This window comes from Lygodium microphyllum, chromosome 6 (genome assembly GCF_053477565.2).
Source record: "Lygodium microphyllum isolate KBCC chromosome 6, Lygodium_microphyllum_v1.1.10, whole genome shotgun sequence".
Taxonomy (NCBI): Eukaryota; Viridiplantae; Streptophyta; class Polypodiopsida; order Schizaeales; family Lygodiaceae; genus Lygodium; species Lygodium microphyllum.
The window spans coordinates 33,491,520-33,518,802 of NC_141140.1; the positions used below are offsets into that span (position 1 = coordinate 33,491,520).

Below are 27,283 nucleotides of genomic sequence, written 5' to 3' on the forward strand. Positions count from 1 at the left end.
GTAGTCTATATGGCATATATTTCTTTACTTACACCACCAGATTATGGAGGAGTTTAAATTAGCAAAATTAGAACAATGTTAGCAGCCACTTGTCACTGTCATAGGCAGGGCACCTCAAGTCTCTTCTCGTTAGACTTGTGGAGGAGGTTGGACGACAACTTTAGGCCAATGAATATTTCTCTCATCTTATGGATAATAGCTCACAAGTTTTTGGAAGTTGGTACATGGCTCAGCTATGGCAAGGTCCTAGTGGCACGTGCAAGTTGTGGTGAGCTAGAGGAGATTCAAATGCACTATTGTCCCTAAGCTTAGGAGGTGTAGAGAGCCCTCAAGATGGTCTTTCATGGCACATTAGACATTATTGTTGCAAATTGGGGGATATTAGCTTGGGTCACAATAGAGGCCCTATTGAGATACTAAAATTAAGGCATGCATTAATCAGAAATTGACATGCATTTATGCCTATGTTATTCTTTTTAAAACAGCCCCAAAAGCACTAAAGAGCAATTACCAAAAATAAAAGCCTTTATTTTTTAATAGCTGAACAAATGCCCAAAATTCCTCTATATTAGAGCATGTTGTGGACATCCAAGCCTATCCTTGATCAATCTAACCAGCTAGCCTCACCTTCATACTGCCCACTCCCTCTAGAGATCATCACCAGCTTGGAAGGAAGTCCTAGCCATCGCCAAGCTTGTTGCTGCTCCACCCAACCTACAGCTGCCATTGCAAGCTATCTAGGATCAGCCTTCACCAACAGCCTTCACCAATTGGATAAACACCCTACACAACGTAGTATGCTCACAATTATAATATTCACTTATTTTTGTGACTTTACAGTTTGAAAGAATAGAAAGAACGAATACTTGAAGCTTAATTGTCCTTAAAGGATGACCTCAGCTAAAATCAACTTGAGAATGAGAAAGAGTGTCTCTCACTCTCACAAGATCATGCAAAGGATGTATATGCACACATGCATCACATGCATGTACTTATTAGGTAATAAAACATCTAATTACTTCACAAACTAAGAGTAGAAAGAGAGAAAGTCAATTCTTCTTCATATTTGATCAGTTGTACATTAATATGGCTTTCTTCTTGATCTTGAAATCAAAGAAGAGCTCAAAAAGAGGTGTTACAATGAATATAGAGATCTACTATCCTGTAAAACAGCAATGAGAGAAGAGGGAAATAGAGGGACTTGGTGATGGAGTGGAGGACGATGATGGAGATTGTTGGGACAAACTTTAGGGCTCTCTTCAACTGTTGAACATGAGTTTACAGCAAGAAAAATTGATGTAGAATGAGAGGAAATGAGCTTTTTCTAATAGGAGAAGGGAGATTTAGTGCAAGAGGGGAAAGTGGAGTAGCACAAGAGCTAGGCCTAGAGCTATTATGTAGCCTCCTCCAAAAGTCATATAAGAACTCCTTTGACATTCCCTTTTGTTGAGCTAAAAATTCATTACATCCTAATTAGCTCTTTAAAACAGCCCCAAAATAATAAATCACCAAAAGGTTCATTAAATGGGGAGCAGTTCTATAGAGTTTGTGTCCCACATGAAAAACCCTAATTTGGGAGGTCATTCCATGTCCTAAATAGATAGACTGCCCACCATTCAGTCCCTCCTTCTATATAGGTTTCTTGCGTTCATATGTAGATTTCAGGCATCAACCGTCTATTCAGTGGTTGTTCAGCCTTTGTGATCACTGCCACCTCTCCGCTAGCCCTCCCAACACTTGACAACTACCCTCCAACGGTTGCCTACCTGGTGTCCTCCTCCCAACTGCGTTTGGTGCATCTTGCCATTGTTGGCTCCTACAGTGCCTACATCCGTCTGCGTTTGCATCTCCAGTACTGACGATAGGCTCCTCAAGCATCATCCTCTTGGGCTACCAGTCAAGGACTAGAAAAATCTGCTGGGCGGGAGTGATGTCGAGTCCCGCCTAGAACCCTAGGTAACGGACGGTTTGCTCTCTACTCACCCATCTAAATCCCAGGTGGACGCCCCACTGCGTGCTAGAGTTTGGTTCTGTAAGGAATCCAACTAACTTTCGCCAATTGATTTTCGCTCCTGTTGCAATACAGAAGACCTCAAGAGCCAATCTCACTCTCTCCAGCATCAACTCATCATCCTCTATGTAGAGTATTGTGGCATCTGCATACTCTGAGTCTAACAACTCCGTGTCCTCTCTCACTGGAAGTCGGAGGCTGCGTAACCCGCTCACACGTGACCTGAGAAAGTGAGACATCGCCTCCGCAAAGAGTAGAAACAGGTACAGGGTGAGGGGGCAGCCTTGTCAGACCAATCTCTCCAGTCGAAACTCCTCCCCTCGCCTACCACCTATGAGAAACCTACTGGTAGCTGATCTGTAAAGTGCGGGGACCCCTTGGATCCATGCCCAACCTCACCATGGTGACCTCTAGGAAATCCCAGTCCACCATGTCATAGGCTTTCTCAAAGTCCAAGAGTAGTACGGCCAGCAGTCCCTACCCACTATGCTGAGCCAACTCAGTCGCCTCAAAGAAGGTGAATACATTGTCTAGGAAGCTCTTATCCCGGACAAAGCATGTCTATGTGTCATGAATGATGTCTGGAAGCACAAGGCAGAGTCGCCTACCAATCATCTTTGCCAATGCCTTATAGGCTACTGACAATATGGTGATCGGTCTCCACTGGGAAAGCTCCAACCGGTCTCCCCCTTTTGGGAGAAGACTGATGAAGCCTGCCGAAAGACTCCCTGGCATCTGTCTTGAAGTGAAAATCTCCTGGAGGGCCATCAGTAAGGGGTCCTTCACCACCTCCCAGTAAGTAGTGAAGAAGGCCTTAGAAAGGCCATCCTCTTCCAGATTTCTGCCCGTCCTATGTATGGAAAGCCTCCTCTAGTTCCTTCTCTGTGAAGGGAACTAGGAGGGAGCGTCCCATCTCCTCTGCGATGAGGGATGGGATGTGACCCCAGACTTGCTGTCTACATCGTTGTCCTCTAGCTAAGGCTGTCTCCTGCTGAAAAAGGCGTCTATAGTAGTCGGCGGCAATCTCCATCACCTTGTTTAGCTAGAACAAGTCCTCCTATACTGATTCCGAAGACTGCGTATCTACTCTCCTAAGGTGCGGGGCTGGTGCACCTGGAAAAACTCCTTGCACATCATGTTCTCCTTTCTTCGTGCCCAGAAGGCTACTAAAGTGCGGAATGAGAACTCCGAGCGCATGTCCTCTACACCGGCAATGGCTGCTCGTGCACGCACCTCCTGTGCGTGGAGGGTAGGATCCTCTAGTGCCTCCTGTAATAATCTCTACGTGGCTCTGTAAGGTCCCACCGGAGTGCTCTCTCCTCCTCCTAGCTCTGTTGCCTGGTCTGTAGAGCTGCCTCTTGGCAGATATTGCTCGACTCGGCTAGGACCTCCACAACCTCCTTTGTGATCCTGTCCCTCCTGCCCCACTCCCTGGTCTATATCTACTCAATTTGTCTCTTCAACTCCTCTCTCCTATAGATTGCATCAAGGATCCGACGGGATCGTGTGTTTAGGGTAGATGTTGGGGAATCAAGTGTCAGGAGAACCGGGCAATGATCGGTGCATAATGTGGTGCCGGCCACCAACTACCCAACCTAGCCCCTCCACGAGAGCATCCCCACTCTCCCACATAGAACTTGTCCAACCGCTCCAAAAGGACTCCACCTAGCCGCCTGTATCCCCAAGAGAAATCTAGCGACCTCTCCCTCCTGTTGAAGACAGAGTCCCTCCAAGCATCGCGTGCTCCTACTGCCAGTAGAAAGGTCCCCCATGCCTCCTATTCCTCCCTAGCCATGCCATTATAGTTTTTGTCTCTGCCCTGCTGGTCTTCTAAAGCCTCCAAGTTGAAGTCTCCTCCAACAATCCAAGAGTCCACCTCTAGGAGTCTTGTTGCAATTTCCACCCAGAACTTGCTGCATGCCTAACCTCAGTAGGGGCGTAGACATTCAAGACTCCAAGGCACGAGTCCCCAATATCCAATCTGATCCATAGAACCCTCCCTGCCACTATCATCCCGTGGTCTCATCGCAAGCAGTGAGACTCACGCCAATAGAGGTGCATACACCACTCTTGCCGTGGGCAACGATGGCATGCTCCTAGTAAGTGTGTGAACTACCTTGGAGTACCTTCCCTACCCATTGGGCCTGGACAGGAGTGAGCTTATGCTCTTGTAGGAGTAAAATGTCAATCCGTCCGGCAAGGGCAAGCTATAGCTCCTACCGAACAATCAACTTCCTGGAACCCCATGCCCCGCTATAGTGGAGGTTGTTCACATTCCAAGATGCAAGGAGTAAACTCATAGGGAGACCTGTGACTGACCAAACAAACATCTATTCAGTGTGGAAGCTACTAACGAAGAAGAGAAACTATGAGGCATGTGTGTACGCTTCACTGCTGGCATGAACGGTAAACTCCATTCCCCCATGGTAGCCCTCAAGCGGCGGACCATAGGGGTGACGGATGCGCCAAGTGAAACCACCAAGGCATCAATCAACCAGGCTGAGAGGCGAGACTCCGTACACTAGTAGAAACAGGCCACTTGTGCCAAAGACCACTCTATCACATCCATCAGCGCTCTCCACTGCGGAGGGACCTTGGGCCCAGCCCACTAGTTAATGTCTATCATGTAATCTGGCCACCACTACTGGGAGAAAAGTACGAGTCCACCTTCTCCCATCCACTAGGAGATGTGGTTTGCCACCTGGCTCTTCACCTCCTCTATTTGAGTCGTCATCCAATCTCCAGTGTGAGAGGTCTAGAAGAAAGCATAGTTTGGTCCATCCGATAGTGCTAGTAGATGGACTTTTCCACTCCTAGACTTGCATACCACAAAGATTCCCACCTCTAGGGGTAGTGGAAACTCTCCGTGCTCCGCAACTCTTAGGTAGGACCATGGCCCACTGCGAAAAAACTCATGTGATAGCAGCTCCACTTGTCTCGGAAAAGTGTGGCGGGTGGCATGGACGGATGAACTAGTGGCTCTGTTGGAAGGAAAGGGGGGGCTAGACTGCCGATGGGTGGAGAATGTCGGCATATGGGGCTCCTCACCTCCTATGGAAGGGAGGGGGATGGGTGGGGGGCAGGTCACTTGTGCTAGGTGGGGGTCAGGGGGGGTGGTCGGCGGGGGTGATGGTGGGGAGATCGGAGGCACCTAGCGGTTGTGAGGATGGTCCGGTAGCTCTGGAGGAGGCGGGTGTGAACTGGGGTCGGGGGGGAACTGTGGGAGAGGGGGGGGAGGGGGTGGGTGGTGTGGGCCCTCAAGTGAGGCGGCCTGTGATGCCTCTGTGGGGGGTGGATCTCGAGGCATGTGGTCCTATCAGGTGGGGCGAGGAGGGAGGGCCGCGTGGTGATTTGCCGGGGGGCGACGCTCACCCTCCTGTTCCCTGCTGCCATGGCTGTGTTTGAGGGGCTGCCTGCGGCCCCCCTTGCTGCCTCCCTCTTTGTTGTCTCTGTACCCATATAAAGCCGTCTGCATCCACCTGTGGGCCTGTGGGCGACATCGCCTTAGCTCCAAAGTGCATACACTTTGCTGCGTGGTCCCCAAAGTCATGGCACCACAAGCACTGCCCTAGCTACCCAGTCATGATGACCTGCTGCTTGGAGTGTCCTCCTGCCTCAATCTTTAGAAACTGTGGTATGTTCTTTGTCTCTTTCACTGCCATACATACCTTTGGGACTCCTATGACTGTCACTGCGTCCACAAAAGATGCGGGAAGGACAGTGCCGAAGAGTCGTCCAAAATCTTCCACCAACTGGCGATACTCTATCACCAGTCTAGGAAAGAAAAGGGTGATCGGGTGCCGAAGAAACCTATTGTGGAGCGCGAATGCCTCCACTGTGAAGCCACTGTACAAGGGACCATGAAGATGACCCCCCTCATGGACGAATAGGGTGAATTGGCCAGTAACTCACCGTCTCGTCTGCCAAGGTGAGCCGTACCATGAAGATTCCTTGGCCCGATAGAACCACCTCCACGATCTACGTTGTGCCGATGTGCAACATGGAGTGAAGCCAGTCCCAAAGCTAGGCCTTGGATGGGGAGTGTCCTACTACCTGACCAAAGATCGTTGTTTCCTTCAGCTCCAGCTCTATGGCACGGATGGCTAATCTCCACTGATGTCTTTAGCTCCAGTTTTGATTTCAGCAGTGGTTAAGGTGCTAATCTCCACTGGTGTCTTGGAGGGGCTGCTTGCGGCCCCCCCTTCCGTCTCCCTCTTTGTCGTCTCTGTACCCATGTAAAGCTGTCCGCATCCACCTGTGGGTCTGTCGGCGACATCGCCTTAGCTCCAAAGTGCATGCACTCTGCTGCGTGGTGCCCAAAGTCATGGCACCACATGGAGTGCCCTAGCTACCCAGTCACAATGACCTGCTGCTTGGAGTGTCCGCCTGCCTCAATCTCTAGAAACTGTGGTATGTTCTTTGTCTCTTTCACTGCTACCCATACCTTTGGGACTCCTACGACTGTCACTGCATCCACAAAAGAGGCAGGAAGGAGAGTGCTAAAGAGTCGTCCGAAATCTTCCACCAACTGGCGATACTCTATCGCCAGTCCAGGAAAGAGAAGGGTGACCGGGTGCTGAAGAAACCTATTGTGGAGCGCAAATGCCTCCACTGTGAAGCCACTGTACCAAGGGACCATGAAGATGACCCCCTTTGTGGACGCATAAGAATTGGCTAGTAACTCACGGGCTCGTTTGCCAAGGTGAGCCATACCATGAAGATCTGCGCTGTGCCGATGCGTAGCGTGGAGTGAAGCCAGTCCCGAAGCTAGGCCCTGGATGGGGAGTGTCCTACTACGTGACCAAAGGTCGTTGTTACCTTTAGCTCCAGCTCTATGGCACGGACCTCTAAGAGCTGTTCCTCAAAGAGGATGACGCGCAAGGTGTTTCATTGGGGGAGGGGGGGGAGTTGCGGGGGGGTGCAGTGGGCCCAGTTGGCAGACGGCGGAAGGGGGGGAGGCGCAGTGGCGGCCAGAGGAGGAGGGGGTGCGGTGGCTGCCGACAAGGGGAAGCGTGAGGTGACTAGGCGGTGGGAGGGCGGCGCAATGGCGGCCAGGGAGGGGGCCGCGCTGACGGGCAGAGGGTGGGGAGGCGCTGTAGCGGCGGAATAAACGGGGGAGGCACAATGGCGGGATGGCGAACACACAGCGCGTCAGTCGAGAGCCTCTTTTTTTTTTCCTTCCAAGCCCACTTTTCAATCTTATTGCTATCTCAGCTTATATTTAGGAGGTGCCTTACATTGCTGTGTGGATGACGGTACTGTGACAGAAAACTCTAAGGAAGACTATCAGTAGAAGATTCTACATGTCTGCCTTTGGGATTGGTCTCACCTGTGTATTTGGTGAGTGCATACACTCAATGGTCAAACTCTCAGTAGAAGATTCTACATGTCTGCCTTTAGGATTGGTCTCACCTGTGTATTTGCTGTGCATACACTCAATGGTCAACTCTTGTGAGGATCAAATATGCTTCACATCTCAGTTAGTGAAAACAAGTCGTGAACCTTCAAATAGCTGTAAAGTGGGCTGTTTAAAGGACTTTAGGAATGTTTTACATCAAGATCAATGAGTGGGGGAGCAGGAGCAGCAGCCCGCAAAATCCATCATGATTTTTGAGCACAAAAAGGCCCGTTTGAACTGCAAGGAAAGAGGCAGGGCACTCCAGCTTTAGCATAAAAGCAGGGAGAGAAGAACTAGAAGAACACAGGGAGAAGACAAGAAGAAGCAACTCTTGTGTGGGGATGGCCTGATGCACAATGATAACAGAGATTTACCTCTTTGGTCTATCTCTGATCTATACTTGAAGATTGCTCTTTGCTGTCCTGAAAGAGGGCTTTTTTTGGACTGTTTTGATGTATCTGGTACTATTGCTGTTATGGCATTCAAGATTGATATTTGAAGTTGAAAGAAGAGTATTTTTGTGACCCAAAATATTCATGTCTGTTTAGGCTGCATAGGTTCCTGTCTGTTCTCATGAATGAATGGGACTGTTTTTGAGCCATAGGCGCATTGTTTGTTGTCTACACTCATGTATGGTGATTCTAATGAATATGGGCTGAATATATTTGGGTTTATATTGAGCCATAGCCTCAGTTCTTGATCTATATGCTGATGTACATGTTGTATATGGTTTGGGCACAAGCTTTTATGCCATAGACATAATCTATTGTTGGGATTCTTACATATTTTGGTTTCCTGTTTCCTATTGTTTCAAACCGTCTTCCTCTATGAATTTTTTTCTCTTTGTACTTCGAGCTCTTCTTCCCCGAGTCTTTGCGACTTTTGGCTATACACACTAAATAGCCCGACATATTTAGTGAACCCAACGTGGAAGACCAAAAGTATGGAGGATAGTATAGGTTGATCTGATGATGTGAGGTGATTGGTTCGGACTTACAAAGCATTAATCAATTGTGACAAAAGCACTGCAGGCTGTTGAAAACTAGGTAAAGTTGTTTGATAGACAGAATGTATCAAAATATTTGAAGGTGTATATAGAGAAATTGGATTTCTTTGGAATACCTACAAACCAAATGAGTTGATATTTTGTGCGACTTGCAGTTCATGAATTGAAACTGCACATAAATGAAATCTATACAAAAGGGCTCACATGGGATGATTTTAAAATAGCACTCAAAGAATAATAATTTACTTAAAGACAGATGATTGATCACTAAATAAACTTTCATGGAGTGGGTTGTGAAACATAGAAAAGGGTTGGTTGCTATAGAGTTCTTGAGTGAGTTTGAATGCAGATATGATCAGCTAGATGGTACAGAACAGCAAGCTTTAGAATCGAAAAAGATTGAGTTGCCTCTTTAATTGACAAATCTTGCACTACAATTGAGCCTTGAAGAGCTCTTGGAGGATGAAAGCATACGGTAAGGAATGAAGACAAATTGGCACCATGTAAAAGATGCTATGTCTATACTTGTCAAGCAACAAAGAAGAAGAGCAAGGATGCATGTTGGGGTTATATCTTCATCTTCAAACAAGGCAACTAAACAAGTGAGCAGCCAGTTTCTATAGCAACTCCAATGAAAGATAATGTGATGGATGTGTGGGTGAAAGGCATGTTGGGTATTTCACTCACGCCTTACTTATGCCTACACTCACATAGGAGTGTCGGTGATCAGTAGGACACTGGGGCACTTTTTACTCTCGGTAGGAGAGGTTTTTTCCCCCAAACTTATGGTAATATTTCGTATGTGCTTGTGACACACACTTACAAGCACTTACCGTGTTCGGGTGTGAACGCCACCTACAACCCTAAGGTTTAAGGGTTGTACCTTGTACTTTTAGCTTACACTCTTTCAATCTATTGCATTGGGTGTCGTGCTTCACTCTCACACCGTCTACTGAGTTTCTGTGCTGAGCTTCGATCTTGCCTTCTTCTCACATTTGGTATCAGAGCAGCAGTGGCTCTGCTCAGCTCAGCTCTATTTAGCTCATCTCTGCCCCAGCTTCAGCATTTCGTCCTGCATCCGCCAGGCCTGTATCCACCACATTAGTCTACTGTTCACGCCAGACTGCACATGCCCCACCAGTTTGCTGGAGGCGCTGCCAGCGTGAGCCCATCCGTCTAACGTCAACCAACCGCTTGCCTCTTCTGGCCCGCCTAACACCTTCCCTTCACTTGTCGACTACGCCCGTGTGCCTATCGTGCCCCACCAAACGCCACGTCAGCCTGCAGCTGCCACATCGCCCGCCAGCTGCTACACACCCCACCAGTGCTCACCAAACATTTGTTGTGTCATTCGTCACCTGCCAAACGTCCACTTGCTTAACGTCCATCCCACCAACTCAGCCCATCTAAAGCGCCACCTGTACCCGACTGTTTTTGCCTGACGCCTGCCTAACGAATTTGCACCAGTCAACCCATGATTTCTGTTGCAAAACTTTTTTTAATTTTTAAATTCCAGCATAAATTTGTGGAAGCAGGGGTTCCTATGCAACAGGCACAGCATTCAAAAACGTGTCTCAGACACATTGGATGCAAAAAAATTTGGCCCCATCAAAAATTTTGGGGCTTTCAAGTTTTCTGAGGACATTGGCATACGCACTACAGTTACAGTCACAAAAAGACTATTTTGAACAAATTTGAGGCAAGAAATTTTGGGGATTTTGTTGATACAGTGTTGCTGAACACTGATTGCACATTGAATTGCGTGCATTAAAGACAGTTTTGACAGAGTGCACCTCTGCATACTAATTGCAGAAAGTTATTTCCTGCAATTTCTGGAAATTTTCAGATTTCCAGTTTGATCCCACTTCGACATTGCTCTTTTGCCTCTTTTGGTAATTGGTTATCATGGAAAATCAAGGAGGAGATGTCTTCATCTATGTATCCAAGGAGGACAGATTGGATGGAAATAACTATTCACTTTGGTCCTTCATGATGAAGAATGTACTTGTGGCCAGAATTCTTTGGGACTATGTTAGTGGAGAAGAAGCTAGACCTGGAGTTGTGACTCTAGCTACTCCTCCTCCAGGAGGACATGCACAAAGGGCACCTCAACCTACTCTACTTCAGCCACTACCCCAAAGAACAGCAGCTCAAAAAGCATGGGATACACGGGATGCACAGGCTTTGTTGCTGATTGAATTGGCAGTTCAGTGATCAATCATCCCCCACATTCGTTCAGCAGCTTCTTCACGAGAAGCTTGGCTAACTTTGGAGCAAATGTTTGCAGGCAAGAATGAGACTCGCATCTCTTTCTTAAATAAAAAGCTAGAGACATTAAAAATGGATGAGGGTGATTCTATTCAGGATCACTCGAACAAGATTCAGGGCTTGCGTAAGCAACTCATGAATGTTGATGAGTACTATTTGGATACACAAATGATATCTACCACTTTGAACTCATTACCTCCTTCGTACTTGGCTTTTCATACGGCCTTAAACCTCCCCATGAGGATTACCGCGTAGCCAATCACTTTTCTTTAGTTAGTCAGTTTGCTTCTAGAGGAGGAGCAAACAAGAAGAAATAGTGGTGTGGATACTATAGCCTCTGAGCAAGCTTTTATGGCTAGACAAAAGGGCAAAGGCAGCCAAGTGAAGAATGCTTCACAGAGTTCTGGGACTTCTGGCACATCACAGGCAAATAAAAAACAAGGGGACACGCAAGTCAAAAAGGGCAAATGCCATTATTGCAAGAAGCCAAGCGACTACATTACTAAGTGCAGAAAGCGCATTGCTAAGGAGAAGGAGCCAAGAATTTCTGTTTTTTATGCTCCTTCCATTACTAATGAGTCTACGTTCTTTATTGCAGACGAGGACTATTGCTTTTACACATGCAGTTATGACACTTCTTGGGCTAATTGAGCATTTAGCTCTACTAAGGATGCATGCACTTGGTTTTTTTACAGTGATACCTCGAGGTATATTACATCTTGCAGAGATTTATTTGCTTCTGTTGGTGCAGCTCCAATTGGCAAGCCTGTACAGTGTGCCAACAATGCATCATACCCTGTTAGAGGTATTGGGGAGATTGTACTCACAGCCATTGATGGCTCTATTCTCCGCCTACAGGATGCTTTGTTCGTGCCAGGCATAAAAAAGAATCTACTCTCTATTTCTTCTTTTGGCACGTTGTGGATTGCAGGTCATATTTGATGATGACAGATACATTGTGAGAGACAAAGGACACATGACTTTAGTCTTGACAGGCACTTTATGTCATGGGTTACACGAGTTGAATATTGTTTCAATTGATCAGTCAACGCACTTGGCATCCATTCTTACTCCTATGCTACAGCCAGAGTTATGGCATGCTAGGATGGGACATGTAAACTTTGGCAGCTTGATGCCCTTGCAGCATACGCAGATGCTAGATGAATTACCTCTACTTGAGAGACCTCTTGAGCACTTGTGTGAAGGATGTATTTTGGGAAAAATGCTTCGTTTTTCGTTTCCCCGTGATGTTGCTTTTAGAGCAACAGCCAAGTTGCAGTTAGTGCATTCAGATGTATGTGGGCCTATGTAAACAAAGTCATTGGGAGGATATTACTATTTTGTGACATTTATTGATAACTTTGCTCGATTTTGATGGGTCTACTCTTTGGTCAAAAAGTCAGAAGTTTATGATGCATTTTTTGGCTTTTATTGCACTTGTTGAAAACCAATCTGGTTGTAAAATTAAAACTCTCTGTTCGGACCAAGGGAGGGAATACATGTCCTCTATGCTGAATTCTTTTTTGAAGCAAATGGGCATTGTCCATCAGTACACTACTGCTTAATACTCCACAGCAAAATGGGGTTGCAGAGAGGAAGAATCGGTCACTCATGGAGATGGCTAGATATATGCTGAAGGCAAAGAGCTTGCCTCACAGTTTTTGGATGAAAGCCATCATGTGTGCTTGCCATGTTTTGAACAGATGCCCCACCAAAGCTTTGAAGAAAATTACACCTTTTGAGGCTTGGAACAGCCGGAAACCTTCTGTTGGACACTTTCGTACCTTTGGATGCCTTGCATATGCACACATTCCAAAGGTACTCAGAAAAAATTTGAATAACAAGGCTGTTAAATCCATTTTTGTGGGTTATAGTAGTGAAAGCAAAGACTACGACTCTATGATCCCGTTTCTAAAAAGGTGTTTGTCAGTAGAAATACATGTCCTCTATGCTGAATTCTTTTTTGAAGCAAAAGAGCATTGTCTATTAGTACACTACTGCTTATACTCCACAGCAGAATGGGGTTGCAGAGAGGAAGAATCGGTCACTCATGGAGATGGCTAGATATATGCTAAAGGCAAAGAGCTTCCCTCACAGTTTTTGAATGGAAGCCGTCATGTGTGCTTGCCATGTTTTGAACAAATGCCCCACCAAAGCTTTGAAGAAAATTATACCTTTTGAGGCTTGTTGGAACATCCGGAAACCTTCTGTTGGACACTTTCGTACCTTTGGATGCCTTGCATATGCACACATTCCAAAGGTACTCAGAAAAAAATTGGATAACAAGGCTGTTAAATGCATTTTTGTGGGTTATAGTAGTGAAAGCAAAGGCTACAGACTCTATGATCCCGTTTCTAAAAAGGTTATAGAAATCTAAGTACATCAAAGAGGGAAGCACGGGGGATTGGAAGGTTGGAGTCTAATCAACCTTTACCACTTGTCAAGCCTCTCTTATAAATGGGTTGTGGACCCATAGTTGCCAAGAAACTCGTTTCATAAGGTTAGGAAACTCATTTCATACCTAGAAGTTACAAACCTATGAAACGCCTTTTTAAATTTCCAAAAATGCATTTGAACTTTTGTAATCAGCATTGATTCATGTGAAACTAAACATGGACATTGACACTGGTCGCACGAGTTTTTCTCAAGTTTTTGTTGTCTATAATGCATGCATATATTGATGCTTCTTCTATAATTAAAGCTAATGTATAGATAATGGACCATGATGTATGTATATGTTGAATCTCCATTTGCATTGTATAAAATCATGAATTATGATAAATTATATTATATGAGTCATAGTCTATACATATAAAGTCTCAAGATTGTTTTCTTCTATCTCGAATGAAACGTAGTTCTAATGTTTTAGAAAACTTGTACCTATGAAACCCGTTTTACACCTCTCATTTTAGAAACCCTTGGCAACTATGTGTGGACCTAGTGACCATGCCTAGGGGTTTATGGCAAATGAGGTATATTGTATTTGCACAGGAAGACCTGACAAATCAAGTTGAAGGTCAAGTTTTGAGGATAAAAGCTAAGTGTTGTATGCAGGTTTTTGTTGGAAAATATAATATGTCAATATGGGTGTGTGGGAAAGATCACAACTAATAGAGGAGATCTGGATGCTGATAAAGCTAGAGATTTCTTCTCAAGGATGGGGATTAATCTTGCATTCACATCGATATACAATCCTGAACACCCACCAATTGTCAAGGCTTTAGCGAAAGTATATAGAGGGAAGATATGGGAGTGGCCAAGGTTACTCTTATATGTTTTGTGGGCTAATTGCACCACTCATAGTTCTACTTTAGATTATATGTTTGCAGGGTTGATGTATAGGTAAAAGCCAATCATCCTGATACAAAAAGTTGCAACTACATGGAATGTACTACCTTGGGAAGAAGGCATGAGCTGAGAAGAGCTTCTTGCTCTACAAATTTGACAGTTGGATAGAAGACCTGAGGATATAGAGCTTGCAATGAAAAGACTGAAGTAGGCCAGGCTAAAGAATAAATATAGGTTTGATAAGAAGCGTAGATTTCAATCAAGAGTTGTGGAAGAAGATTGGGTGCTTGTATATGATAGTAGTCTGTACAATAAATATAGTATTATCAAGAAGGTTTCAAAGAGAAGGTTTGGTCCTCACATTGTGAATTGTGCATATGACAATGCTACCTATTCGCTATGTGAACTTAATGGGACAGAGTTGGAGATTCTAGTATCTAGAAAAAGAATCAAGCTATTCAAGAGAAGGGATTCTACCACCTATGAAGAAGATAAGCATGACATTGAGACTACCCATGACAACATAGAAGAAGAAGATGTGGATGACAATGAAGATGAAGAAGATGATCTTGAATCTGCTGAAGATTAAGAGATGTGGCACATGCCAGCGGATACACAGGTTCAAAGGGGGTGGATGTCATGTGGATGAAGGTACAATGACTGAAAAATCTAAGAAAGACTATCAGTAGAAGATTTCAACTGTCTACCTATGGGACTGGTCTTACCTGTGTACTTGATGAGTGCATACCTTCAATGGTCACTTGTCATGAGGATGAAGTCTGTTTCACACCTCACTCAGTGGAAACAAGTCAACAACCTTCAAGTAGGTGTAAAGTGGGCTGGTTAAAGGACTTTGGGCATGTTTTACACCAAGAACAATGAGTGAAAGACCAGAAGCAGCATCCCTTAAAATATGGTAGGTCGGGGTCAGCAGGCCGACCTAACGACCTTCGCGGGCTATAAAAGCTAAACCCCTTCGCAACCATCATTTACTCATCTTTCACCCAGTGAGAGTTGTTGTTTCAGCTAGCCTTAAGCTCTTCACCTATCTTCTGTCTAGATCGCCATCTAAGCTTCACACAGTGGAAGTGCACGGGTGGACAGAGCCATCTTTGTATCAGTTGTTTGGAGTTAAAGAATTTACTGATTCTCCTCTTATCTGTTGTGTACTCTCTATCTCTTTCTCAGATTCTGTTCGCTGCGCCGTGTAATATTTTACATGGTATCAAAGCCCAGGGGGCTCTAGAGATCGGAGAGCGTGCAAGAGGCAAAGGCTTCAACAGCAAAGAGAAACTATGTCGACTCCGGGAAGCGGTTCTGGTGCATCAGGAAGCGGTGCAGGAGGTGGTGCTGCTGTACCGGCTATTCAAACACTGAGGATTCGCCCACCAACCTTCAGCGAAGGCAAGTTAGATGGTACAAACTACACCTTGTGGAAGTTCAAAATTACAACTATCCTTGATTCTTATGAGCTTCTGGAGACTGTGCTGGGGACTAACGCAGAACCACAGCCTACCCCCGACCCATCAAATCCTAGTGTGATGATTCCTCCGAATGCAGATCTTCTATGAGCTTGGAAACGAAGGAATGCAGATGCATTGTGTGCCTTAGTTACAAGCTGTTTTGACAGTGTTTTGACTTTGATTCAGCATACAACCAAAGCGTCAGAGGCTTGGAATGTACTAAGGAGTCAGTATGAAACACGAAACCAAACAAGGATTCAAAACTTAGAGAATCAACTAGCAGCGGAGAAGTTTGCTGAAGGAGAGACGGTTGAAGCATTCATCACTCGGATTAAGAATTTGCGCGACCAGATGGCCGATGCTAGGATACAAAAGACTAGCGAAGAGCTAGCTCAAAGGTGTCTTCGGATTTGTCCACAAAAGTTTGATGGACTAGTAACTGCCCTTAATACTCAGGTGAGACCTCAAGCTTTGACTTTTGAGGAGTTTTGTGCATTATTAATGGAGGAGGAGTTGAGGCTGAAAGCCCGAGAAGGAAGTAACAATGGAGATGCTGCATTCTCTGCCAATGCAAAAGGCAAAGGTGTTTCCTCCACCAAAAATGATGGTGACAAAAAGAAGAAGGGCGGCAAGAAGAAGTTTCAAGGAGAGTGCTTCTACTGTAAGAAGAAATGACATACAATTGCAGATTGTCGTGTCAAGAAGGCAGATGAAAAGAATGGTACCCTTAAAAGTAAAGGGAAAGAGACAGCCAATACGGCTGAAGCAGAGTTGGAATTATTCATGGCGACCATTGAGGAAGTGTGCTCCTCGGTGCAAGAAGAATCTACCACTAACTCTTGGGTGTTGGATAGTGGGGCCTCCCGTCACATGACCAACAAGAAAGGTCTATACAGTTCTATACAACCTCTACAAGAATCCATCACTATGACGGTTGAAAATGATGCTAAATGCCCTGCTGCGGGCACAGGTACTATTTTTTTTGTTGCTACAAATGGTGAAGTCAAAAAGCTTTGAAATGTGTTGTATGTTCCCGAAATCAAGAGAAATCTCTTATCAGTTGCTGCCATAATTGATCTTGGTCATGAAGTGAGGTTCAAGAAGACAGGTGTAGAAATTATTGATAGTGCTGGCACAATTGTTGGCAAAGGAGAAAGAAGGAACAACCTGTATGAGCTAAGTGCTCTTATAGCCACCGCTAGAGTGGGCACAAGTAAGATTTGGCATGAAAGGTTTGGACACATCGGATTTGCAGTATTGAAAGAGATGCAAAAGCAAGGTATGGTTGCTCACCTACCTACAATAACTGAATTGAAGGAACCATGTGAAGCTTGTATGATGGGCAAGCAACAAAGAAAGGCATTTCCACAAGAAAGCAAGAATAGAGCACAGGCTCCTCTAGAGTTGGTGCATGCTGACTTGTGTGATAAGACGCCTACACAGGCCTTGGGGGGATCTTCTTATTCTATGTTGATTGTCGACGACTACAGTAGGAAGATGTGGGTGTACTTCCTTCGTGATAAGGCTCAAGCTTTTGGTAAGTTTAAAGAATGGCTAATACTTGTTGAGAATGAAACAGGGAAAAGTGTGAAGAAATTTAGAACAGATAGTGGTGATGAGTTCAACTCAAAGGAGTTTGAAGGCTTTTGCAAGAGCAAAGGGATCAAGCATCAATTGACGACGCCTCACACACCTCAACAGAACAGTGTTGTGGAACGCAGGAATCGCACCATTATGGAGATGGCAAGATGCATGCTAAAGGGCAAGGGATTGCCTAACCATTTTTGGGCTGAAGCTATTAATACTGCAGTCTACATTCTAAATCGAAGCTATACAAAGGCTCTCAAGGGAAAAACACCTCATGAGACTTACACTGGTAAGAAACCATCTGTCTCACATTTCAGAATTTTTGGATGTGAATGTTATGCACATGTTCCAGATGAGAAGAGAAACAAGTTACAACCAAAAAGCAGAAAATGTATCTTCTTGGGTTATAGTGATGAGCAGAAGGCCTACAAATTATATGACCAAGAGGCAAAGAAGATCATCGCGAGCCGTGATGTGGTGTTCAAGGAGGAGCCGCATACAGTGGAGGAGGAGAAGGCAAGTTCTTCCACTTTATCATCAAGCGAAGAAGTAGTCCACTATGAACCTGTCCCGAGAGCTATCCCTATCCTTAAGGAGGAGGAAGCATCATCTTCAGATGATGAGGAAAAAGTTCACCAACCTGACATCACCCCACCGGAAAAGCCATTGCCGCGCTGGGTGAAGCAGCTCTATGACCACAATAATCCTATGCCTGCATCTGTTGAGGAGAAGGCAGACGGACCAAGGAGGTCCCAGAGAATAGAGGAGCAAATGAGGGCTTCTGCTCACATAGTCAATATGGCCTTGATGGTTGAGATTATGAGAGAAGTAAAGGAGCCAACTGACTTAGAAGAAGCACTTGCAGATCCATCATGGAAGGCTACTATGCAGGTGGAGTATGACAGCATAATGAAGAATGACACTTGGGAGCTAGTGGATCGACCAGCAAAGCGGAAGGTTATTGGCACCAAGTGGATCTGGAAGGTAAAGTACAAGGCTGATGGTACCTTAGAAATGTACAAAGCTACACTGGTTGCCCAAGGATTTTCACAAGTTGAAGGGTTTGATTTTCAAGAGTCATTTGCCCCAACTACCAGAATGACCACTATTCGCATGGTACTTGGAGTGGCTGCCCATGAGAAGTGGCCAGTGTACCAAATGGATGTTAAGTCAGCGTTCTTAAATGGTGACCTTAAGGAGGAGGTGTACGTGGCTCAGCCACCAGGGTTTGAGGCCCCCCATTCTGAGAACAAAGGGTGTAAACTGAAGAAGGCATTGTATGGGCTGAAACAAGCCCCCAAAGCATGGTACCAGCGGATAGATAGGTTCTTTTTAAACCTAAACTTCAAAAGATGTGCCTCAAAAATGCTAACTTGTATGTTTATAGGGATGGTAAAAAGTCTGTAGTGATTGTCCTATATGTGGACGACCTTCTTATTACAGGTGACTATGAAGATATGATCAAGCAAACTCGAAAGGCTTTGAGTTCTGAGTTTGAAATGACAGACTTGGGCTTGTTGCACTATTGTTTGGGGATTGAAGTCTGGAAAGAGCGAGGAAAGATCTTCATCTCTCAGAAGAAGTATACATGGGAGATCTTGAAGGCATTTGGCATGACGGAGTGCAAGGAGATAGCTACACCTATGGAAGTGAATGCAAAGTTATCCGTTGAGGATACATCAGCACTAGCAGACATTGGGAGGTATAGGAGGTTGGTTGGCAGTCTGATCTACTTGTGTAACACCAGACCAAATATCAATTTTGTTGTTGGTGTTTTGAGCAGGTTCTCAAATAAACCTCATGAGAGTCATTGGAAGGCTGGGATGCGGGTGCTCAGATACTTGAAGAAAACTCTTGACTATGGTATCACATACAGTTTCGGAACTTCTCTTGTGGGGAACTGTGACTCAGATTGGGCAGGAGACATTGATTCCAGGAAGTCAGTTTCTGGTTATTATTTCTCTTTGGATTCAGGAATTTTCTCTTGGATTAGTAAGAAGCAATCAACTGTGGCATTGTCTTCTACCGAAGCAGAGTACAAGGCAGCTTGTTTTGCTACATGTGAGGCCGTATGGTTGAGAAGGATTCTATGGCATATGGGAGTGCAGGATGAAGAACCAACTGTGCTGAGATGTAACAATCAGAGTTGCATCGCCATTGCCAAAAATCCAGTGTTTCATGCATGCACCAAACATATAGAGATCCAGTATCACTATGTGCGTGATTTGATGGAGGATGGGATAGTGGAATTGGTCTACTGTCCAACACAGGAGAATGGAGCAGATATCTTCACCAAAGCATTTACGAAGGATCTGCTTCAAGTTCATCTTCAGAGACTCGGCATTGGGCCGAGGAGATAGTTCACCTATGGGTGGATATTGAGGGGGGGTGTTAGATATGATCAATGCCCCACCCTCATTAGGTGCTACCAATGATCCATGGTGCTCAAAGTTGTAAGGCCTCCATTATGAGGAGAAGCCAAGTGTGAGCCCGGACATTGGTGGAGTCCTGACTTGTATATTAGATGAGGTCTATGTGATCGGATGGCAAAAAGGTGACCATTGTGGGTCTAATATTTGGGTTAGACGGAGTGGTTAAGCTGGTAGTAACTCGAGGCACATTGCATCAAGTTGCGGTGTAAGGGAGTTAAAAGGGGCCCCTATTGTGGGGTCCGGGGGCCGCGGAAGTGGCCCCTGGCTGGGGGGGTTCCAGGGGGGCTAGCGGCCCCCCTGGCTCGATGGTAAAGGGAATATTCCCTAGAATATTCCCTGACCGACTAGTGGAGGCTCATATGGTAGGTCGGTCAGCAGGCCGACCTAACGACCTTCGCGGGCTATAAAAGCTAAACCCCTTTGCAGCCATCATTTACTCATCTTTCACCCAGTCAGAGTTGTTGTTCCAGCTAGCCTTAAGCTCTTCACCTATCTTCTGTCTAGATCGCCATCTAAGATTCAGGACAAAGCCATCTTTGTATCAGTTGTTTGGAGTTAAAGAATTTACTGATTCTCCTCTTATCTGTTGTGTACTCTCTATCTCTTTCTCAGATTCTGTTCGCTGCGCCGTGTAATTACAAGAAGAAGAGGAGAGGAGATGGTGAAGAGCTTCACCCTCTTGATCCCTCACTCCCACACACACTCACTCCCTCACACTCTCACATCCCTCTCTCAAGAGCACACACAAGCAAGAAGGAGAGAAGAAGAGAGGAAGAAGAAGACTCTTTTTGCCACACACCAAAGAATGAGCTTCTCATTCACTTTTCAACTTTATATACAAAGCTCTAAATCCTTTTTGGGCGGTCATCCCCTTTTCCCTTTTTTACATGGCTGGCTATAGCCTAGGCCCTTTTTCCCATTTCCCACCATTCTAATTTATCATATTCCCAACTAATGCGTACACTTTGCACAGGAGCAAGCCTGGCGCTCTTTTACAAGGATTTGGGGGCGCTTCCACCTTTTAATGGTGCGCCCTTTCACTCTTTTGTTGTCTCGGGACAACACCGAGACTTTCTTAGGGTCGTGCCCAAACATTTAAATTTTTCAGGGTCTAGTTACCAGTCAAGGTACGTTTTTTTGCTATTTTCTTAGTTTTTCCATTTTCCGCTTCTCTGTGCTGCGGAAAACCCGGTAACATTAAATGCAGTCAACAATCAAGTTTATGAAGGTGGAAGTCATGATGAGTGAAGATCAGCTCATGACATCCCAAACCAAGAGCATGTTTCAAATGGACAACCTTCATCTCATGGTTTTGGGCCACCTACTTTTAGGTAAAATTCATGGAATAAAGATTCATGGTGAAGACAACATTCTCATGGGCAATTATCTTACAATGAAAAAGAATATAAGGAAAAGATCAATATCACTAATTTCAAAGGAGATAATGCTTCATCTTCAAAATGGGAGGAGTGGATCAATAAGCTTGAGTTGTAATTCACCCTTTATCTTAGAAGTGAAGAAGCTAATATTTATTTCGTGGCTTTTCCTCTTGAAGGTTATGCCCATACTTGGTGGTGTTACATGCACAAGACTGGGCAAAACTTTGACTCTTTGGAGGAGTTCAAGCAAGCAATGATTGATTTCTTTGTGTCTCCTTTGGAAATTGAAAGGCTTCAAAGAAGATGGTATACATGCGCTCAAAGAGGAATGTCCATTAGAGACTATTCCAACACCTCTTTGAATCTCTCCATGTATGTTGAAGGCATTTCAGATTTTGCTAAGTTGAATAAATACATTTTTGGTCTTGACCTTGCCCTATCATCGGAGGTAGGAGCTCAACAACCAAAAACATTACATGAGGCCATAAAATTGGCTGAAAGATATTCCTTGAAGTACAAGAGAGATGCGGGAAATTTTCAACAAAGCAGTATGGGCAATAATATTTCCAATCAACCTACAAAGTATGGGCAAGTTTTCAACCAATCAAGAGACTCTTTTTTAGACAAGAAAACAGAGTTTATAAAAATCAAAACAGTTATAACAGCAAACTACAAACATTTCCCACTATTTATGCCTCTAAACAGGCTAGAAATTTTGTACAAAAACATGGGCAAACTTTCAAAATTTTGGCTAAGCCAAGAGGTACTTTTTCAAGAGCTGAAAATACTCCTAAACTGTCCCAAAATAGATCTAACTTCAACTTCCTTCCTCACGACAAGCTTAGAGAAATACATGCAAAAGGATTATGCTTCAAATGTGGGGAGAAGTATTCACAATATCATAAACTGAAGTGTAAAGCTAAGAACTCAAAAATCAACATGGTGATCACTCAAGATGTGGAAGTTGAAGAAGAAGAAGATCAAGAGGGGAATTTACTGCATGTTGATACATACCCAATGGTTGAAGAGATTCATGAAGAGGAGCATGCCACCAATGAAGAATTTTATGATCCCATGGATGGATTTCCATTTGATCTAGGTGGTACTCATGATTCTCATGCTTCCTTGTCTACCATCTCACATGATTCATGGACCGGTTGCAAAGGGAAAAATACACTTAGACGACTCAAAAGTTTCATTAGTAGCAAGGTTGCACATATTTTAGCTGATACGGGCAACACTCGTAGCTTCGTCAATACCAAATCTTTGAATGGGCTGAAGTTGCTACACATTGATATGGATTCTTCCTGGCGGATACAAGTTGGAAATGGTACATATGAGTCTAGTAAAGAAGTATGTCCATGTACTTCAATTGAGTTATTATCCTCTTGCACAATAAATGTAGACTTGATCACTTTGGATATGGGGCCTATTGACATTGTCATCGGATGTAATGGACTGAAAACACTTGGCAAATTCACCTTAGACTTGGAGCAAATGCAAATGAAATTTAATTGGCAAGGACATCACATAGAGTTAAAAAGCATAGACCATAAACAAATACAACTCATCTGCATGAAGAAATTGCGAAAAGAAATTAATGTCAAGTCATGCATCTTCACTCTTTTGCTTACGAAAGTTGATGAAGGGAAATCAACAAATCAGCCATATTCTTCTTCAAAGAAAAGGGATCCAAGATTGGGAGAGATCTTAGAAGAATACAAGGATTTATTTCAGCCACCATCATCTTTATCTCCAAAGTGAGAGGTTGACCATCCTATTGATTTGTTGCCTAATACAAAGCCCATCAACAAACCTCTCTATTGCTTGTCCAAGTTTGAAAGGGAAGAAGTGGAGGGATAAGTCAAAGAATTGTTGCAAATGGGTTTAATTCAGCAAATTCAATCACTGTTTGCCTCTCCTATGCTCTTAGTCAAAAGGAATGATGGATCATTTCACATGTGTATTGATTATTAGGATTTGAACAAGTCAACAGTCAAGAATAGGTATCCCCAAATTGATGATCTTTTGGATGAGCTTAAAGATGTAAAAGTCTTCACCAAAATAGATCTTTGATCAGGTTATCATCAAATTCGAATGAAGGAAGGAGATGAGTTCAAAATAGCCTTTAGGACTGAAAGAGGGTCATTGTGATTTTCGGGCACAAACAGGCAAACGGGCATGTTTGAAGTGCAGGGAAAGAGCCAAGGCACTCCAGCTTTTGTATGATGGAACTGAAGAAAAAGCAGGGCGAGAACTAGACGAACACAGGGAGAAGACAAGGAGAAGCAACTCATGTGTGGATGGCCTGATGTATGAAGATAACTATTGATGTGGATTGATCTAAACAGAGATTTAAGGCAGGCCTCTGCAGTTCATAGAGTTATCTCTGTGATCTACTTTGATCTATGCTTAAAGAATGCTCTTTGCTATCCCAAAAGAGGGCTTTTTGTGGACTGTTTTGATGTATCTTGTACCACTGCTGTTATGAGTTGCAAGATTGGTGTTTGAAGCTGAAAGAAGAGCATTTTTTTCACCCAAAATAGGGTTATTCATGTCTGTTTGGGCTGCATAGGTTCCTGTTTGTTCTTATGAATGAATGGGACTGTTTTTGAGCCATAGACACATTGTTTGTTGTCTACACTCATGTATAGTGATTCTAATGAATATGGGCTGAATATATTTGGGTTTATACTGAGCCATAGCCTCATTTCTTGGTCTATATGCTGATGTACATGCTGTATATGGTTTGGGCACAAGCTTTTATGCCATAGACATAATCTATTGTTGGGATTCTTACACATTTTGGTCTCCTATTGTTTCAAACCATCTTCCTCTATGAAATTTCTTCTCTCTGTTCTTTGAGCTGTTCTTCCTTGAGTCTCTACAACTTTTGGCCATACATGCTAAATACCTTGACAACATTGTGGGCATTTAGGGGTGTGTGAGGCCTACAAATGAGAATGTCATCAAAAGGCGTGACCTGAAAATTGCTTGTGAAGTTGGAAGTGAAATATCAAATAAGACAATTCATGACTTGGGAAACTATTATTTACATTTGGAAGATTTAGGCCAGTGGGAAACAATCTGAAGTTGGAAGTGGAGTATCAAATAGGACAGTTCATGACTTAGAAACTGTTCTTTACATTTGGAAGACTTGGGCCGGGAAACATAAGAGAACTCATAAATTCTTTAAGGACCTTTTGGCCTCCAAGAATCAGTTTTGCGTTTATCTTTGATAGAATGGTATGATAGACAACAAGTTGCCTTCTAGAAAGATATGCCCACTAAAAATTGATGCAGAAAGTACTACTATGTGCAGTCTGACACGTCCTTATATATTTTCAAGCATTAATATGGAGATATCATATAAATATCTTTCTTCTATCCTGAGATAAGGCACAAACATCCCAATGTCCACAAAGGGGTTAGCCAAGAGAGTGGGCAAGAGCCATGCTAGTGTTGCTCCTATCTGCAAATAGGACAGCTTGCAAGCTGAATGAAGAAGGGAGCTTGATTGCACTAGGACCACCATGCTCAGTGACCTTGCCAAGGAGGACCAACTGAGTGTTGGAGTGGACAATAGCCCGGACTTTCACGAACACACCACGTGAACATAGATGTCCAACTAAATGATACACCTAGCAAGGCTTAAGCCCACAACCTCATGCTTGTGAGAGCGGGTTTTAACCACCACACCATCACCTTTGGGACATATCATTTTAATGTCTTCCCCAACTTGTGCCATTATATTTGGTCTTCTCGGTGTAGAAATCTATGTCGGCGGGCCTTGTAATTGAATTCCCTTCGGTGGATATATTTTTCTGCATCGAAGTCACTTATAGGACTGCTTTGTACTTTGAGTTTTGCCTTGGTATACTTGTCTCCTGGGGATGTATTAGTAGAGTTTTTTTTCTCTCCTCTGACCAGAAAGAAAGGAAGAAATTTATGTTGACGCGTGCTTTGTTTTGTAGGAGGAACAACGGAAGTTGGACGAGATGATTCAGAAAATGAAGACTGATAAAAGGTACGCATCAGCAGTGGGAAATCCTGTGGTGGCTGCTGCTGCTGAGACAGAGGGAGGAGCTCGGAAAACAATTAAAGCAGCCGAAAAAGGTGCCACCTTCCCTCCAGTGAGAAGTCCGGCAATTGCCAAACTAAAATCAACAGTTCACCAAATCGCCTCTCTTCATTCGGGGAGCTCAGGAGTTCAGTCCGGTGCAACTGCCAGCCAAGCAAAACTAGTAGGCCTTTCACCTGCTGGCTCGGCTACTACAGCGACAAACTTGTCAAGGTCACCTTCAATTGTAAGGTCTCAAGCAACAATAACTTCAGGATTGGGTAGATCTGTTAATTTGCAGCAGCAGCAGCAAGATCAGCAGCAAGGTGTAGTAACACCCTTAGCACCATCTCTCATAAGCAGGTCAACAACAGTAGCAGCTCCATCCCAGCTAAAATCTGCATCAGCATCCCTGGAGCCGAATGAGCCAGCCACAGTTGGGTCAGGATCAAACCCTCCACCTCCAAAGGCAATTTCTAAACCCAGCTTTCGTGCTGCCAGGAGAAGTTCATGATGGAACTGCCCGCTGATAAATTAACACTCGATATTTCTCAAGCAAGCTGCATTGGCTTGTAATGGTAGCATTTTACCGGAGGCATGACAGCCCTTCTTCGCGATTACCGAGCTAGAAAGATATTCCAAGTGTCTGGGAGCAGTTGTGTCTTCTTTCTTCTAAACCATTGTTTGTGAGCTAACGTATGTGGTAATGAGGAGGGTAATATAGAACAACATCGAGAGCACAAATATGGATTCACTGCTTTTGCAAAACGTGTGGGTTGTGTATTGGGAGCATAGCAAAACATGCGTTTCAAAGTCCTTTTCAATAAAGCTATTTAAGTCAATGTAGTATCTATCCAACATTCTGTTATTTTCACATTTCCCAAGGCTACCCCAAACTTGACAATGCTCACATGTCAATTATACAATCCTCCTAGAACCTTAAAAAGAATAAAATGTAAAATTTCCTGAGAGGCAATCCTGCAATCCCCACATGGAAAGAGAGAAGCCATTACCTCTCTCTCTCTCTCTCTCTCAAAATCCTCCTAGAAGCTTAAAAAGAATGAAATTTAAAATTTCTTGAGAGGCAATCCAGAGATCCCCACATGGAAAGAGAGAAGCCTCCCACCTCTCTCTCTCTCTCTCTCTCTCTCTCTCTCTCTCTCTCTCTCTCAAGAAGTGTAAATTAATGTATGGAAAATTTTACATTAGGCCTTTAGGCCTACCAAATAGGGTCGCAACAATTGGCATGAAGCCAAAAGGCTAACATAACAATGCATTGCATGAATATAAATTCTTTGAAAAGCTATCAAATACCAATCCACATATACAAAGCAAGAGGATCATCCAGATGGTACAAGGGTGGAGTAGATAGTATCCGTACATGGAGTAGCCATCTCTCCAATAATGCGGCTTGTTGAAATCATGGAAGAAATTTGCCATTAAAGCAAGCCGCATACTTGTCCCACATGACTATAGATATTGGATGCCAAATCAAATATAAAAGCATTTCTAGTTTGTCAAATGTGTCAAAGACTAGTTTGTTGCATGAAGCAAAAGAGGCAAGGATAATGAGACTATAACCTAGTCATGAAAAGCATTCTTTGATCTGTTAATAAAGATTCACATTATGGAAATGAAGTTCCAAACCTGTTTGGCAACTGCATGAGAAATGAAAACATGATTCTATGTCTCATTACAAGTAGTACAAAAGATACATTTACCCCAACATATCTTTTAGGCTTACATCACATTGCCTATGGGGAGGCTCCTAATGAAAACCTCCCAAAGAAAAACTTTTTCTTGAAAGGGTTCCACAAGTGAAACAGGTGATCACACTACTTAGCTATACTATCATCGATTGATCAAACTTTGTTAACTCTTTTAGTAATCCATCTCTTAACCTGCACCATTTTATAGTAAATCTCAATAGCTAACTACTTTAGATAATTTTGGAATGTCACAGAAGCCCAATCCACCCATGGCGATAAGGGAAAAGAAGCATGCAAGGGAGAGTGCCTCCAAAGTTGATCCTCCAAGGTCACCCAAAGTAGCCTACAATCTCTTGCTATTCAAAAGTAATGGCAAATATGGCACAAAGAATAAACCCTTGCTTGACTCACAATGACATTGTGGATAGTGTTCATGCCTAATCTCACCATCCTATTAAATTTAGCCCTTTGGCGTTGCTTAACCAACTAGTCAAGTATCCTAGATGTAGCTGCAACCTCTACTTGCAAAAAATTTACTTTCTTTTTGAAATTTGGAGCACCAAATAGTAAGGTGAAGGTCTTCTTACTATGATACAATCAATTGGATAAGAATAAAAGATTTTGAAACTTTCAATGGTTGGGTGGTGGAATTTAGGATATTCCACCATGAGGTCCTTAAAGT

The 27,283-nt window shown here is 43.9% G+C and overlaps 1 protein-coding gene across 3 annotated transcripts in view; it reads left to right on the plus strand.

Annotated features, from left to right (window-relative positions):
- The window catches only part of LOC148034443 (uncharacterized), a 355,106-nt gene extending 329,063 nt beyond the window's left edge, over positions 1–26,043 (plus strand). For 2 of the 3 annotated variants that reach the window (XM_087679378.1, XM_087679380.1), the window contains one exon: positions 24,807–26,043. In XM_087679378.1, coding sequence (XP_087535504.1) covers positions 24,807–25,406 — 600 coding nt within the window. In that variant the 3' untranslated portion in view covers positions 25,407–26,043. The remainder of the gene's footprint in view (positions 1–24,806) is intronic. The other variant, XM_087679379.1, reaches the window with a different exon arrangement.
- The last annotated feature ends 1,240 nt before the right edge of the window (positions 26,044–27,283 follow it).